Source organism: Gopherus flavomarginatus, chromosome 19 (genome assembly GCF_025201925.1).
Source record: "Gopherus flavomarginatus isolate rGopFla2 chromosome 19, rGopFla2.mat.asm, whole genome shotgun sequence".
Classification (NCBI taxonomy): Eukaryota; Metazoa; Chordata; order Testudines; family Testudinidae; genus Gopherus; species Gopherus flavomarginatus.
In genome coordinates this window covers 6,469,892-6,487,980 of record NC_066635.1, presented here as the reverse complement: position 1 = coordinate 6,487,980, position 18,089 = coordinate 6,469,892, and the positions used below count along the sequence as shown (strand labels likewise).

The 18,089-nt window shown below is 45.0% G+C and overlaps 1 protein-coding gene across 1 annotated transcript in view; it reads left to right on the top strand.

Moving 5' to 3' along the window:
- Positions 1-4,933: 4,933 nt before the first annotated feature.
- The window catches only part of YWHAG (tyrosine 3-monooxygenase/tryptophan 5-monooxygenase activation protein gamma), a 32,125-nt gene continuing 18,969 nt past the window's right edge, over positions 4,934-18,089 (top strand). The window contains exon 1 of the mRNA XM_050929130.1: positions 4,934-5,088. Coding sequence (XP_050785087.1) covers positions 5,002-5,088 — 87 coding nt within the window. The 5' untranslated portion in view covers positions 4,934-5,001. The remainder of the gene's footprint in view (positions 5,089-18,089) is intronic.

Here is an 18,089-nt window from a genome sequence, read left to right as displayed (position 1 = left end):
TGGAACCCAGGTAATATCTTTAATGTTCTCTTTAGTCCTGTATCATTGTCTGTTTGCGCATCATACATAAAACCAGACACAGAGCATGGCATACCACCAAACACGCGGTTGGCCTCTCTAGAGCAGCGGTTTTCAACCTGAGGGTCTGCGGACTATGTCTAAGATTTCCAAAGGGATCCGTACCGCTAATTGAAACAAAAGGTTAGGGGGTCCTCAAATGTACAAGGTTGAAGACCACTGCTCTAGAAACTGCAAAACCATATTAGAGGAATGAATATACCAGGTTTTGTAATAGACTAATCAATGGCTATTCTGTAGCTAAAGGATATTGTAAATGTAAACAATAGCACAGGACTGTGGCTATCAGCAGCCTACAGGTCAGGGTGGGCTTGGTTACACCCCCGAGCCTCCTGACTGTGTCCCCCTTGCGGGGGGGGCTGCAGTGTCAGTAGGTACATTAGCTAGACTGGCCTCTTCTAGGGCCTAATCCAAAGCCCACTGAAGCTTATGGGAGTCTCCCCATGGACTTCAGTGGGCTTTGAATGCATCCCTCAGTGCTTAAGGCTGCCATTTCCATTGACACTCAAACTCAGTAACCATTTGTGAACATGCTGGTGTAAGTGCTCAAGAGATCAGTAAGAAAATTCCCGGCCCAGGTGTATAGCAATGGAAGAGGAGCCCTGCCCCATCTTCCTTCACATCTAGGGCCCTTCGTTTTTGTTTTTTTTTATTTTATTTTTCCTGAGAATGTATCTGTGTTTATTACCACAACAACAAAAACAGGTGAAAATCAGGGCAAAAAACTCTTAATAATTTGTCTAGGTAAATATTGGGGTTTATTTTGGTGGACGGAAGGACCAAGGAAAATGTATTGAGTAGATTAATGCTTTGATGAACGGAATTCACTGTGGTTTGCTGCAGAATTAACACAGAACTCAAAACACAGTGCTACCTTGGAATTTAAGAGAACAATATATCGCTAATCCCCAAATAAAACTTTTCATTTGAATAAACAGTTTACTGTTGTAGACTTAGAACTATTATCCTATAAAAACATTTACGAATTGGGCCACACCGTTTGCAGCGCATACACTCAGCTTCATTCTTTTCTCCTGTTATTGTTTTTTCAAAACTTTTCAATACTTCCTTGTGTCCTGAAATGTATTCTGATACAGATTTTCGTTTTCTTACCATTTTAGTGTGTCAGATCTTTAAACCGTTATCTGCTAACAGCTTGAAATGTGTATGAGGTAGGCATGAGAGTCATCAGTATGTTCAGATGCGCACACACTTCAGAGCTTTGGTGCGCGCCTGTTTGTTTATTGTGTGTATCTTTTAGACTAATACATAAGCATACACACACTGGCTAATGTATTATCGTACTACATATATCTCATGCAATGTATTGTGTTTTCTGAATAAAACAAGTTATTTTTTAGATATTTGAATGATACAAAAGTAGGGTGAAAATTGGAAAAAAGCAAATAATTTTTGGACAACTCAGGATATTTTTTGGTAAAAATGGGTTTAAACTGAAAATGAAGGGGCTTAATTATAGTGCATCTCTGTTTTAACAGCATCTACGGGTTATGTCTACGACTAGCACTCCTAAGTCTTATGGTAACACAAATAAATACTACGACTAATAATTATCATCCATATGCAACCCAAGGCAGGAATTTCCTGCCTTGTCCATTTGTGAATACCTAGCAGTATATGTTTATAGAGAGCTATAAATGTGTTCAGTGCTTTACAGGGATTAAGAAAAAAGACATGGGGTGAAATCCTGGCTCTGGTTTAGGGCCTACGAGCAGACCTGGCTAACTGACCAGCTCTTCCTGGCAGGGATATAGAGTAAGACATGATCACTCAAATACTGAGAGGGCCTAGTTTATGAAGGGCATTATATGCAAGTATGAAGACTTTGACTCGTGGCTTTTGGAATAACAGTAACCATGCAGTTCATGGCAGGCAGGTGCAAAAGACTCTCTCCGTCCCTGAGGAGCAAACAAGGTGCTGTATTCTGCAGCCGTTGTAGCTTGCGGATCAGTCTGAGGGAAGCCCAGTTAGGATTGCCAGCAACAAGATGACTCAGCAACATCATGTCAGAAATGTCATCATATGGTAATACAAACATCATGATGTATCTTTTTTGCGTTATGGGACAAATTGCCAAATTACAACGATACTTTGCACGTCTGTAACAGTGTACTTTTCATCCAAGGATCTCAAAGCACTTTACAGTCCTCCTTTAATATAGCAAATCAAGTATTGCCAGGCCCAGAGGTTCAAAAATCATGAGTCAGGCCCCCAGAATCATGAGATCACCTTAAAAATTGTGAGATTGGGGTTTCTTTATTTGCATTCTGTTTTGGAGCCTTTAGGGGATACTCTGATCATTTTTTCAAGCTTTTCTCTGCAACCAGGAGTTCTAGAAACTCTTTTTTTTTTTTAATGCCGGCTGAAATTCCCACTTTTCTGTAGGATTTGGGGCATAAAGAAGAACATCACATATTGCGAGACTCATGATAAAATCATGAGAGATGGCAACTCTGCAGGGCGGGTGGAAAGATGTTTCGTGCCCTAAGCGAAACTTCCACCTTGCGCTTCCCCCCACACCTGAGCCCTGTGGCAGCTCTCTGACCCCCCCCTGCCCTGAAGCGCCCCCCCCCTGCAGCAGCTCCCCCCCTCCATGCTGAGGTGCACCCCTCCCTTGGCAGCTCACCCCAGCCCGGGGAACCAAGCAGCAGCTCCCCGTGTCAGCTCACCTCTGCTCCGCCTCCTCCCCGAGCACACGGTTGCCGCTCCACTTCTCTCGTCTTCCAGGCTTGCGGCTCCAATCAGCTGTTTGGCGCCTCAAGCCTGGGAGGGAGAGAAGCAGAGTGGAGCGGTGTGCTTAGGGGAGGAGGCGGAGCACGGAGTGGGGCGGGGAGTGTTTCCCCTGTGTGCCACACCCCCCCTTACTTGCTGCAAGCGGCCCTCCTCATGCCTCCTTGCCCCAGGTCCTGCCGCCTAAATGCCAATAACGACCAGGGCGGCCAAAGATCCGGCCACCGCGGTAGCCGCTGAAGGACCCGAAATGCTGCCCCCCAAATGCTAGTGCCCTAGGCGACCGCCTAAGTCGCCTAATGGATTGCACCGGCCCTGCAACTCTGGGATGCAGAGCAATGTTAAGTGACTTGCTCAAGGTCACCCAGGAAAACAGTGGTAAAGCCAGGTATAGCATCCAACTCTCCTGGCAGAATCACTAGTCAGCATTTCTTCCCCATAATGGCAACGTTGGATGGTCCTTAGCCATAGCTATAATATCCCAGTATGGTATGGCATGGAAGTGAGGAGACGTGGGTTTCATACTTGCCTTTGTCAACTGAGTGACAGTGGACAAGTCACATAGGCCTGAACTTTTAAAGTCTCCACTCATTTGAGAGGCCTCTGTTTTTGGCTGCCCAACTTGAAATGCCCCAGGCCTAATTTTCAGAGGTGCTGAGCAATGAAGTTAACAGGAACTGTGTGCACTTCATGCCTCTGAAAATGAGGCCCTACCCATTTCAAGATGGGCACCCAAAAGCTACAGCGCAGTCAGCTCGTTGCACCTCATCTTCCCTTGCTCTACAGTGGGGGGCAATGGTGCTTTTTGAGCCCTACAGACAACTGGGGATTTTCAAAGGTGCCGAAAGGACTTAGGTGCTTAACAACCATTGATTTTCAGTGAGGTTTAGCCGCTGACTCCCATAGGCTTCTGTGACAATCCCGCAATGTCAGATGTAAGTGTGATTACGGGATATTCTCCCACTGTGACTCCCCTTCACTGCAGCAGGAATAACCCATATGTTAGGACAGGGAGAGGTCCCAGATCAGCTAAGCTATTCAGGCGCTCAACTCCCATTGCCTGCGAGTGAGTGACGGTGGGAGTGAGCAAGCGATGGAAGGAGGGGGGATGGAGTGAATGGAGCGGGACCTCAGAGAAGGGACGGGGCAAGGGTGTTCGGTTTTGTTCAGTTGGAAAGTTGGCAACCCTATGCTGGGCCAATGTCCATGGAGGTGGTGGCTGGCCCCAGGTTACACTGCGTGGCAGGGCCGCCCAGAGGATTCAGGGGGCCTGGGGTCTTCGGCGGCGGGGGGCCCCACCGCTGAATTGCTGCCAAAGACCTGGCACTTCGGCGGCAGGTCCAGGGCAGAAGGACCCTGTGGTGGGTCTTTGGGGCACTTTGGCGGCGGGTCCCCAAGTGGAAGGACCCCCCGCCGCCGAATTGCCGCCGAAGACCCAGAGCGGAAGAAGCTCTGGGGGCCTGGGCCCTGTGAAAGTTTTCCGGGGCCTCCGGAGCAAGTGAAGGACCCTGTTCCAGGGGCCCCACAAAACTCTCGTGAGGGCCCCTGCGGGGTTAGGGGCCTGGGGAAAATTGCCCCACTTGGCACCCCCCTACTACGTGCGGGGTTGGTGGGGGTGCCGAGGCAGGGGTCCCTGAGCCCTGGGCTGTGCGGGGAGCTGCTGCAGCTCTGCCAGGAGGCTGTGCTGGAGAGGCAGCACTTGGGCCCAGCTGCTGTGCCCAGAGGCCTGCTGGGGGGAGACGGGGTGAACCAGCCTGGGGGTGACACTGAGAGGAGAAAGGCTGTGAGTATTGGGGGGGGGCCCACTCCTCTACTGAGCCCCTGAGCGGGGTGCGCTGGGAAATGGAGTCTTCCTCTGCAGGCTCAGGCTGAGGCCCGCTAGGGTGGAGAACTACCACTCCCACAGTGCCCCGCGCGGGAGAGGCCGGGCGTGGGGGCGGGGCCGGAGTGAGGCGCGCGGGCAGGGGGCGTGGCCGCAGGGGGGTTGTCCTGGTCGCGGGCGGCGCGCGCACAGCAGCCGGGTGTGCAGCAGCCGCCGCCGCCGGAGCCGCAGGAACCGCCTCAGCCGGAGCTGCCCCGTCGCCGCCGCGCGCTCAGGGAGCCGCCCGCCCGCCGCCGCCTCTCCCGCCGCTTCGCCCGCGAGCCCAGCCCCGCCCCGCCCCGGCCGGGAAGATGGTGGACCGCGAGCAGCTGGTGCAGAAAGCCCGGCTGGCCGAGCAAGCCGAGCGCTACGATGACATGGCGGCCGCCATGAAGAACGTGAGTCCTGCCTCCCCTCCCCCGCTGGGCGCTCACCCCAGGGCGTGGGGCCCCGCCTTTCCCGGGGGGGCTGCGCCTCCCGGCGGGCACCGTTGCGGGGGGGGCTGCTGCCGCCGGTCCCCCCACCCCGGAGACCGGCCCCCCGAGCTGGCGCTGAGCGAGCCTCAGGCTCCCCCTAGAGCTGAGCGTGGTTTGGGGGGTTACCCCCGCAAATGGCCTGTCAGGCTTGTGCCCCCCCTTTGCTCTGCCCTTCGATCACCCCACCCCACTTTCGGGCGGGGCGGGGCTGCCCCGGCTATTGTCCTTCTGCCCCTTCCCGGGGGTGTGGGGGGGCTGTAGGGTCGCTTTCCCTCCCGCTCTGTTTCCGGGGTTGGTCTCCTATCGTCTGATTCATTGGGCTGGGGGGGGCACTGTCCCCCTCTGGGGTGGGGGTGTCGTGGGGAAGCGGTAGAGGGGACACGCGTAGGAGGGGGAGACCTCCACGTATTGCTTCTCTGTGGGTTGCTTATGGCGAAGCTATTCCCTCCCATGTGTTTGGAGGGGGGCATGGGGGTGAGTTAGTCCTGGCTTCCCCAAAGGGGTCTAAAGAGCACTGGAGCTGTAGAGATGCAGTTGCTTTTTTCCCTTCCTCGCCCTCCCTTGTATCTGGGCGGTGCCGCTCCCTGCCAGCTTTTCCCATTAACTCAGCTAGTCTGCGGCCCCCCCCTACACACATCCTCCATCATCCTCTGCCTCCTCCCTTAAACTCCTTCTCCTGACAGGTCTAAGTGAGCCTTCTTCTGGAACCTGAGACCTTGAGATTGTACCTATAAAACCTCATCTTAGAGATTTACATGTATGTTGTGTCTAGCTGTATCATTTAAATTGCTTTCTTAGAGGTCACAGTGCTGCTCAGAGGAATTCGTAATCGTGTGTGTAATTTATATAAAATCACACTGAGGGATTTTTATGCATGTCTTTTACTATAGCTATTAAACACCTCCCAGTTTCACTAATGCATTCCTTTTTCATGTCTTCTGTCCTGTATTGTCCTGTATTTGGGAAGAGCGTATACATCTTTTCAGTTATCTAAGTTTATTTTTTTATTATATTTGTTTCAAGATTTATGGATTTAGCCTTATTTTCATTTTGCACTCTTAAAATAAAGACTCTGCATTTATCAGACTGATCTGATTTGTGATACTTAATGTTCCTTATTAATAAATGCAGACATCATTTGGAAATCAATAACTAAGAAATCACTCTGTTCTGATCTTGCAAACAAAGCAATCGTGGGAGGCAGTATCAAGTCATTCCAGAAGATTCTGCATTTGTCATATTGCAGAGAGCCTAGACTGGGTGGAGGGAGGGAGGGGTTGCTTTAAAGGGGAAAACTCTTCTTTATATTTGCCTTGTTAGTCAGGTCTGAGCCTTTAAGAGAAGCTGGAGTGTCCTCCCTTGCTGAAGAAAAGTGAATGCTGATCTTGGAATGTCGCAGTCTGTCTGGGATGCAGCTCTCAGTACCTATATTGCACCATTTTGTCACTAATCTTGCATTTTTTAAACAGACAGAACTGTCAAAACCTGACTGAGAATGGGGGAAGGAGGAGGTATATCAAATGAAATACAGAAAAATCAGAATAAGATATTAGCTTGACAGTACTCAATGATTCTATTATCTGATCTTCTCTACTGCAATATGAATTTTATACATGTCTGTGTCTATACTGATCGCTTCAGTTATCAGTTTAAGGCAGTGGCTTGCTAAGAGTGCAAGTACTAAACCTTATTTTATATGGGTAATGTATCTATTACTATGGCAAGGCAGAATGTAGTATGGCTGAGTACATTACAAGCAGTAGCCTTATTGCAGTATTTCCATTCCTGCAAAAACTTGACTAGCACTCTTACACTAGTTTTAGATTTAAAAGAAAAATTCTCATGTAATCAAGGAGAGGGTTAATCTTTTATTGGCCATCACTGAAACAGCAATCTGGGATAATGCTGCATCGCCAGTTGATGCAGTTCACCCATTAGAAACTGATTCACACTGGGACTGTTTGTGCTAAAGCCTCTTACTTCAGCAAACAGAAAGAAGAGCTTTGTTCTTACAATACTTGTAAAATACTGCTTAAATTTGAGCTCAGTTCCATCAGTGGACTTGTCACATTTAGTTTTGCCGGATATTTATCCCATCCCCCAACTCCAGTTGTGCAGGAGGCTTGTGACCTCACACTCATTTCTGTAGCAACACATATTGATGTGTCTCTCAATAGAAGAAGCTGCAATGCACCCAGGTGGTAGCAAAGAGGATGCAAATTGCATATATTCAAGGTAATGCTGAAATGTAATAGTACAGTGATCCAACTGGATTGATATCCCCCTCAGAAAACTATTAGGTATTTTTCAGTTGTCCTTTCACAGTTGGTGCCTACCACTTCCTGACAGGCAAATAATGAGCTTTATTACCTCAAAATTTCACATTTGCTTCCTGTTGTACAAAGCAGTTTTTATGATAAGACATTAAATATTTGTGGTGGCTCTTCTGTTAATAGAAACTCTTAAGTAGAGAGCAATAGCTAATAGTGAACAATAGATACTTGAAGTATAATTGCCTTTTTAAATGACAGTTCAATTTTTGAATTGTATCGTAACTTAATGACTGATTGTATGTGATGCAACTTCCAATTACCTAATTAAATGAGCCCAACACATCCTTTTGGGAGCTCTTAAATGCAGCCTTTCTCTTAAGGGGTTCAGAATCAGTTTGGTACAGTAGACTCCTTCTGATTAAATCGCTCACTGGGTAACCCCATCGTTGCAAGGAGAATGTACTCTTGAAGCCTTCTGAAAAAGCTTAAAAAGAAAAATGTACTGAATGAAAATGCAGTCATCTTATTATTCAGTGTTTTAACACTCGACTTTCTAGTAGGAACCATCTTTATTAAAAGCAGGATTTTTAACTTGCTAAAACCACTTAACCCGTTGATGCACTTAGGCAAGGCATGTGCAAACAGAGCTTGTTAGTGATTCTGTGTAAGCAGGTTAGTATTACTGTTTAGTCTTTGAACTCATTAGGCTTATTGAGATGTCCTAGTAAAGTGGAATATACTGTGTTGCATTTGCCATGGAAGATCAGGATAAAATTATATTCTAAGGCTCTTGATTGGTCTCTCTCTGGATAGTCTCTGTAGCCTTCTAACTGTTCAGTCAGTCATAATGTCAACTCGTAGCTTGATTTCTAAAAAGCCAGCAGGAGAAGGTTGGAGGTTCTCCCTGAGTAGGCTACTAAGACTCTGAACAGAACATCAGTATGGGCACTTAGGAACCCTGTCCATGCCTTAAGTGGAAGTGAGCTTTTTTCCCTCTGAATTGGGTCTCTAGGAGGCGAGCCTAACTTAGCTTAAAGCTTGCTGTTATACAGCTGCTTATGCCATGATGGATAAATCAATATCCATTAGCTGTAATGGAATGGTGATGCCTTTGCAGGCTTTTCAGAGGTGGAGTTCTTCCAACCATCTAACTCATGTGATGCTTGGGGAATTCTTTCTGCCTTTGGGTGGGCACTTCTATACTACAGTTTTCAGCCTTATTGTTCCACCTGTCCTGCCAGACGGGAGTGACTTTCAGTGAATACCGACTATCTGTAAGAAACTCACTTTTGAAGGGCAGTTTTTGGAAGCATTTTAAGGCTTCAGAACTGTGGTCTTTGCATTCTTCAGTGTTCTGTGATCAGTATTTTTATAGGGACTGCATTTATGCACCATGTAACAAGAGCAGTCCAAACTATCTCCCTGGTTTGGTCTGTCTTCAGTCACATCTTGTCTCCTATAAAAATTTGTCATCTCCAAGGAAATTCAATTATGCTATTTTAATACTGAATCACCTTCATATTTGCTACATTAAGAGAAATTTACCAGTCTTCACTTAACTAAATTAACAAATCCAGCAATAGACTTTTTTGGGATGGAAACTTCAGGGAAACTAATAAATCCTATATGATTTCTCTCTAAGCAGCTGTCCAAAATATTATTGCATCTGAAGAAGTGGGTATTCACCCACGAAAGCTCATGCTCCAAAACGTCTGTTAGTCTATAAGGTGCCACAGGATTCTTTGCTGCTTTTACAGATCCAGACTAACACGGCTACCCCTCTGATACAAAATATTATTGTTACAGAAAATCATTAAGCTGTGTCTAAAACCACACACACAAGTTAATAGAAAGAATTGGTTTAGGTGTGGCTTTAAAAGTTTTCAACAAATATCTCTTGTTGTCTGACTCCCTGGTTACTTGATTCTGGGCATCTAAATGTCTGTAATACATAATAGTGTTAGGCTATAGTGTGATAACTGTACATAGTGTTATACAAATAGATAAATATCAGAGATTACTGCTACTTGAAGTTTACAGTCTCTTCTGGATCAGGAACATAATACTAGTAGGCCACAGTGAGTGGGGAGGAAATCAGTAAACACAAAGTACAAATTGTACTTGGGGGAGGGGTTTGTGCCTATTTCAGCTGTACTCAGTTTGAGTGAATAATTTGCAAGTTTCTTGTTGGTCCTGAAAAGCTCCAATTTTAATTATGTAACAAATGTTTGGCTTATTGGAAGGCCTCAGGGGAGAGCAAAAATACTAGAAAGGGATATGGAAGAGTGGTTGGCTAATATCATAGAGGCTGTTCCAGTCGTGGTATGTTTTTTTCCATGTTGACGGTTAAGTGTGGAATGACTAGGCAGGAATGAATCGGTAGGCATGGGGAAGGAGAAAACTAGAGCAAATATGTGATCTGGAATGGAGCTGTGCAGAACCTGGACTGTGAAGATGACTAATTTTTAAATCTTTTTGGCTTCCCCAAACTCAGGGGAAGTAAGAGAGTGGGCACACAATGAGAAGTAGGGAATTCACAGGGGAAGTGGCTGCAGAGGATAAAATAGGAGGTGAAATTGGAAATCTTCTTGGTATCAGGACAGAGTAGCATCTACTGATGTATACTGAAGTAGTAAGATTATAATGCCTAGGCACTAGGGGAAAAATCGAAGTTAGCATATAGCAGACAGCAAGTTGTGTTAATATTTCTTCTAGAGAAATCTAGACCATTATGGCTAAAGTCTTAAATGTGAAAGAGCCAAAGCTATTTGCATAGACACAAGGAGCATAGTTAAAGTTCTATGTATTACAACTCTTCCCTGCAACCTTAGCACCTGTTAACATGTGCTAGTCTGTTAGGATTTTGTGAATACCATTGATCTTTTTTATACACATGGTATCCACAGCATTCATTGTGGATAGCTCACCAGTGAGTGAACTAATGTTACTAAGGACCCTCACTGAAGTTCTCTGAATTCTGCAGCTGCAAAAATCCTCTTGTGGCTTTTTCTGAGGTGATACAGGTGTTGGCCATCTTGGTTCCTGTCTGCCACAAGAAGGGGTCTTTCAGTGGGCATGAGTCATAACTGAGTGAGGTTGCCATGAGCCCTAAGAAGGGGCTTCCAAATAGTTAGGCTTCTGACAAGATACTGAGCTTCTGAGCCTGATATGCTAGAACTCCGCTCCCTGCAAATTGTAAGCTTCTCTTAAGGTTTAACTTTTATGCAGCTGTCTTTTTTTCTCTGAACTCCTTTGAATTTCTGGTCTCCTCTTTTCCTGCTGTTGCCTTGCATGATTTCAGTGCAGCCACAAAAGGGGTCATGGTACATTGACCCTAGATGCTATGGCAAAGCTACCAAATTCATTATGGAACAACATAAACACTTTATTGGATGCTGTGGAAAATTAGGCAGCAGCCTGAACTGTGTGGGGCATAATTTTACTGGCTAAACTAGCTAAAGTGAAGAAAAAATCAGTTTCTGAATGTTTGGCTACCTATTTTATGCAGTGTCAGGAATTGAGAGAGACAGTGGTGGAATCTGCCTGTGGAAAGCTGTGCTGTAATTGTAGCCTCTTTCACTTCCTGATTTTTGTGCACTTACATTTGTAATACTAATGGTAGACTGACATTAAAAAAAATCTGTATCTAGAAGGGATCTGCTAATTTGTTGTCATGTAATTCCCTCAAGCTGTAGGCAATAACACCTGTGTAGGTACCTGTTGTTGCTCAGACAGTTGGAATAAGCTGTAATATGGATAAACAGGTGGTGCAACGTTCAAACTCTATAACCCAACTAATGAAGTATTTGTTTGCTTTAATGTAGACTAAGACCTACAGAAAGAAACAAGGTAGCCCAATAGAGCCACAGATCATCCTACTGTCATCGAGGGTTAGTCTGTATTTCTGAAACATTAAAATAGGTAAATACAACCCACAGGTTAGTGATGTCCTTCTCTGTGCCAAATCCACAGATGATGTGGTTGGGTTACAGCTCTCTGCTTGAAAGCCTGGCTCATAGCTCGGATAGAGACAGACCGTTAGCTTTGGAGCCCTAGGGTCTACCAAGATGTTTGCTTTGGCAAACCTAGCTACTCTACTGCATATCTGCCTTAAGTACTTTTGTTCAAAGCTGTGTACCGAGTGGCTAGTTGACACTTGGATTTTTCCCATGTTCAGATCCTTTTCCAGGAGTACTAAAGGTTGGTGGTGCCACACACACAACTCATTTCACAGAATAGGTGACCACACACTACTGTGTAAATAAAATGAGAGCAGGAAATCTCTCTACATAAAAATACAAGATCTAAAACTGACCATCTTCAGCAGCCAAAGCCTGGCGGCTTCTCCACTTGCTTCCTCCCAGCAGAACTCTCCTGGCTTTAGTTCTTTAACATGTGCATCTTGGGGAAAACCTACAGATTTATTTGCAAGACAGAAGAAATGCAGTGGATTTGCTTTTGAAGTATATACCTGGCTGCCATACTCATTAGCACTTCAGTACAAGTAGCTCAGCTAACAGTAATACAAAACAATGAGTGGTTATGATAAGGTGCATAGATTTTTTGAATCTGAATAACACTGCAACATAGGAAGGCAGGGCTAGATGTAGAGCTAGATGCAGAGGGAGCTCTGTCAAGGTGAGTGTAGCATTACTCTTGAGACTTGCTGGAGCAAATCACCCTGCCAGTTAAGGATGGCTGGTTTACAAGAGCTGGTGACTCTTGCAGATCACTGCAAAAAGCTTCACTGTGACCTGCATATAAAATCCATACTTGGTGTATGGACCCTGTAAAGGTGTGGCATTCATGCCAGTGTGCCCCCTGCAGTCAGGTGTGGGCCACAGGTGAACCCTGTCTGTGTGTTTTCTTTCACTTGGGTAGAAACCAGTCAAAACAGGCTTTCCAGTATTAAAGTGCCCTCCTTAGAATGACAACACAACAACCAAAAATGTTACTCAGTTACTCCAGTGACAACGCACCACCCTTGAGTACTCCTAGGCTGGATTCCCTTCCTGGAGCCTGGGTTTCTGCTAGACATTCAACCACAAGCCAGTCTTCCCCTGCAGTGGTGTTTGTGTTTTTTTGCTGAGCAACTCCCTAGTAGCTCATCGGGGATCCCACAGCCACTTCATTCTCCTGGACTGCTTTGGTCCCTTGCCTTGGGAGCACCTTCTCTCTGGACCTGTTGCTCTGTTCTCCAAGGAGACACCATGAGAAGTAGCTTCCTAACCGGCTGCCCTGAGGAAGAACCTTTCTGCTCCGGGGCTGGACTGACTCTGGGTCTAGCCTTCATTAGGTAAGGAGCACCTAGATCTAATAAACTGCTGCCCAACTGGTTAGGCAATTAACTATCCATAGGTGGATCTGAGCTGGCTCATTCCCCTTAGAACCTGTCACAGGTCAGCTGGATGCTGCCCTCCTCTCTACCCATCAGAACCTTTGTCCTTGCTGTAGTCTTGACTGGCATGCTGGTGATACATTGGTTATTATTCCAAAATAGCAAAGTTACAAGAGAGATTGCTAAATGCAATTCAAGGAAAAATGTTCTGTCAAACACTCAGTCCTACAAACAGCTATATAAACAGCAATCTAAATTGATCACAGAATTCCTTATGCAGCTTCAACACCCTACTTGCACACAGACCATTAAACAGAAAACTCCCTGCCAATGGACCACTAAAGCACATCCTATTGAGTCTTCATGCTATCTTGAAACATGCATTATTTGACACCTTTACTCCTGTTGGTTTATCCTATCTGGCTTAAACTGAGGACTCCATTTTGCCCCTTGGCTTTTGGCCAAACTGGTTTCACTAGCCACAAAACAGGTACTGTGGATGATGCCTACAAGAGAAGTTATCAAAATTGAAGGGGGGAGGCATTGAGATTAAAGTCCAGTATCCTGCTGATAGACCTAATGTACACTACTCTAAGGGTACGTCTACACTACCAGCTGGATCGGCGGGTAGTGATCGATCTGTCAGGGATTGATTTATCACGTGTAGTGTAGACTTGATAAATCAATCCCCGATTGCACTCCTATCGACTGCTGAACTCCAGCAGTGCGAGAGGCGGAAGCCACGGCCGTTGATCCAGCGCTGCAAGGACGCGAAGTAATTTTAATTCGATCTAAGATACGTCAACTTCAGCTATACTATTCTCGTAGCTGAAGTTGCGTATCTTAAATTGATTCCCTCCTCCCCCAGTGTAGACCAGGCCTAAATGCAGAAAGATTGCTCCTCATGTTGCTAGCATGTTGTTGTCTGTGGACACTGCTTGTGGTAGGGCTTAGGTGGTGTCAGGTGCGGTAAGGGAAAGCGTCAAGTTTATCGTGGGCTCAGCTGCTGGGACTAAGAATTTTTCCTCTTAGGCTTCTGGCTCCCCAGTTGTTGCCTCTCTTTGGTGAAGACGTGTCTCTCCTGCTGCTGGCTGGGGGTTTTCCATGCTACAAAGTTGCCCTCCTATGCTGTGAGTATCCTAGCAAGTCAAGCTGTAAGCAGACCTGCTTTGGTTTCATGTTAGAGGCTGTACACAGCATAATTGCCCATAGCTATAAGGTACCACACAGCTCTTTCTAAGCAAACATATTTATTCTTCAGGTGAAAGCATTACAGAGAAAACATAGTAAAACAATAAGGAACCTACATGTGTGCTAATAGGCTTGCCAGAGATCATCCCCTAAGTCCCACAAGGGCTCTGGTAGGAGTCAGTCCTTCGACCCCGCATAGGGGATTTTCCTCTTGTTACAAGTTCATAACACCTTTTGCTCAGAACAGAAACCCAGTGTGAATCAGAGTCCCTCCTTTATACAGTTTGGGCCTTCAATCTTGGATCCCTGGGAACATGTAATCAGCACACAATGGATTTCTCCTCAAGCGTAGCTTCAAAAGGTTGACTCTGTGGGGGGGGGGGAATTTGCATTCACCTCCTCCAAGTATGTCCTAGGAAACCCACTCAAATGTTCATTCTTGTTGGGCATGTTGGGTCCCTGAATTTAACATTTAATCAATTTTCCCCCTAGAGATGTTGCATACAATGACAATAATGCATGAACATTTGTGTTTTTCATACTAGGTCACGCTAGGGGGAATCTCACAGCTTTCCCTGTCTGTCTGCTTGGCTCCTCTTCAGAGTACTCCTTTACCTGGACTTTCATGTCTCTTCCTCACACCCATGCATTTTTTGGAGGTCTTCAGATCCCTACTCTTTTGCATTTAGGAAAGCTTTGAGTGGCAGTAGAGTGAAAATGGTTCAATTCTGGTCAGTGTCACCACTGCTGTTAATGCAGTCTAACAGCATTTAAAAAAAAAAAAAAATAGCAATATGGCAGGGGTCTTCTGTTTAGTCACTTGTAATTCTCACAATGTATCCCCTCAGCATCTGTAAAAAACACAATCTGCTGCTATTTGGTGCGTTGGATAGAGGAGTGGAGAGACTCCTTACTCTGTCACTTCAAGAAAAAAAAATCTAGGAGCAGTAGAGTGAAATGAATTAGGTGGATCAACTTTAGGGTTGTTTTGTTTTGTTGGGAAGCAGTGAAACTGACCAAGATCATGATTGTTTCAAGCTGCTGCTGCTCTCTAACTCATGGGCGAGAGGTCTGTTACTTGCTATGGACAAAAGGTTTTCAAGATCTGATATTTTGTTGTGCCACTTTATCCAGGGACTTGATGTGCTTCATAAAGCACAAACAGATTTTCTCAAGGCAATAAAACCACTTCAGAGAGTGAACAGGCACAGGAAGGAGTTTGGCAGCAATCAATATAAACCAGTATCTGAGAGAATGCAGTGCAAAACTTCAGACAAACTAAACTTTCTCCAGCTTGATCATAAACCCAGTCGGCTATTGGTATCCAGAAGCTAGCATTCTGATTTTAATTTGTGGTTCTTAAATCAAGGTCTGATATAAATAGTGAGACACCTCATCACTGCCGTCTCCCCTTTTCATAAGGGCTGATGTTGGCTCCAAACAAGGAATATATTTCTGTAAAGATTATGGGGAAATGCCTAAAACTATCAGCTTGGTTTTTAACTTGGTATCTTAATGATTCTCTGCTTACCTAAATCAGGCAGGATTCCTTGTTGAGTTTACTTGGGGTTTGGATAGAACAGGTAGTATTCTCAAGTGTAAAGTACTCAGATTTTCACACTGAGGACCTACAAAAGATTAAGAGGAAGTATCTGTTAGCTTCCTGTTTTGGTCATTACATCATATGGTTATGCTCTCGATTTTCTAGTCTTTAGCTTTAAGTCTCAAGGATTAACATTTAAAGGCACATGTACAACTGTTGATCTTCAGCAGGTGGAATGAGGCTCCATGGGCTGTCGTTTCATCTGAAGTAAGGCTATTGGTCGTAGTCATGAGTTCATAACAAAGAAAGCTACCCTATTCTATATGCAGATCTCTTCAGAAGAAGGCCAGCTGAGCAAGCCTCTGTGAATATTGACAAATTAGGCTCTCTGTAGCCAGTGGAGTTGTAAGGGTTTTTAATTTATACTACTTTAAGCATGTTTAGTTCCTTTTACAAGCAGCATCATACTAATTAAAATGTGCCATGATTCTTCCTGTCACTAAAACCGATCAGTATGGTAATACTAGTCAGACTTTTTCCCGTGTGCCATAATAACCAGCCTTAGATATGGTTCACCTCTGAATGCATCATTGAAGAGCAGCTGACATACTAAATTTCCATGGTTATTCTGTCTCAAACTAACACTATTTTAAAAAAAAAAATGTATTGTGCTGTTAGCATGAGAGTGCTTGAGTTTCTTGGTTTGACATTTTGAGTAGTAGTGTACCCTTAGTGCTTTCAGAAAGTATCAGAGGTTCAGCAATTATACCATACTTTGCTGGCTCACACGAACTTGAGATGGGCTGTTCTTTGAATCTTAATGTGATTCCAAGTATTTCATTCCAGACAATATGAAGTGGTATTTCCTTTGCCACTTAGATTTTCTCCCTAACTCCTCCCCTCTACCCTCCCACCCCCTGAGAAGGTTGTGAAAGCTTTCATATCAGTGTATTGGAAATCTAACATAAAATATTTTGTTTGAGAGATTCCAAACAAAATCCCTTTAAACTCATGTGAGGTTGTTGACTAAGTGTTTAATCTCTTGCTTGATTCTGGTGAGCCTAAGTTTCTTGCTTCTCTTGTGGCAGCCAGGGTCTCTAACTGAGCTACATTGCTTTCAGGTGATGGCCATCTTGCCAAAAAGGGAAGGAATCCACTGTAAGACTTTAGAGGGGACAAACTTGTGTGTAATGCATAACTTGATGTGATGCTTAAAATTAAGAATGGCATTTCTGCTTTTGTTATGGTTTCAGGGTGTTTTAAACCTGATTGTCACATCTTTCCAGAGTCCGTCTTAACATAGTGATTGGTGTGGACCTTGAGGTAATCTGTTCTGTCATCACCAGGCTTTGGCCATTCTCCTTTGCCAGAATCTTAGCATTCAGTTTTGTAATTTTCTTTTAATGGACACCCTTCCTCTCTTGTCTTGAAAGAGACGGAAGCTGGTCACCTTCGTCTCCAAGAACCGTCCTCTGCGGCTACTCACATATCCAAAAGGAACACTATCCATTTACTTTTTTAAAACATTGGCTTGTTTGGATAAGCCAGGGTCCTGAGAGGACTCTTTAATGGGATTTTTACGTTTTGCTTAAATAAAATTTTTGGTCCTTGTTCAAGGGAGAGTTGGGTGGCCTGAACGCTACTACAGAATCTCTGGTCCACCTCATACCCCTTCCTGTCTGCACACACGTGCCTCTGCCACCTTTTCAGCTTCCACTTTGCTGCTTTTAATATTGACTGCTATGTTATAAAGCCTGGGGAAGAGCATGTGCATGGCCGTCTCTCCATGCTCTGAACAGTGAATGAATGCCCAGAGCATGGGCAGGATGAATTTCATAAATCTGCATTTACAAACCAGCTCAAAAGTGAATATGCAACTAACTGTTTATCGGGAGTGCCTTCCCCACAACAGACGGGCTTATTCTTGGTGAAGAAATTGTCTCAACTTCTTTCCAGTCCAAAACTAACTTTATTACCCTAATTAGCATTCACCTCCCTCAGTGTTTCTGTATTCCTTTCCTGGATGGTAAGTGCACTCAGTGGTATGCAGAACTGTTAATTGTATCAAATGACTTCCTAAACAATAACTGAATGTAAATGTGTAGAAGCAGTGAGAGTGGTCTTAGCGTGGTAGTCTCAACTGCTGCTTGACATTAGTAAAAAGTCTTAAAGGTAAAAAGGTTTCTTCTGGGGGAAACTGAGGAACTATCCACAAGTAGGGATTTCACTGAATGTCTCCAGGTTTACTACCCCACAACTGCATACTGAGTCATTGCTTGTACTTGTACTGAGCCGATGTCATCACTGAAGTGCTGGAATGGAAAGTCTGTGTTGGGGTGGAGTTGAGACAGAAAGTAAGTTGGTTTGTCAATGTTCTGTGGCTCTTTAAGGCTTTAACAAATGTAGACTGCAGTTCTTATGGTGATTCACTTGTCTTTGCAACCTCCCATGACACTTAAGTACCACTGTCATTTTTTTTTACTGGATGGTGTGGTGGAGTTGCCCTAATGTATGGGGAAGCATTGCCTTTTAGTAGCTGTATTAGGGCCTATGCCCCAATGGCTACAAGTATGGAAGC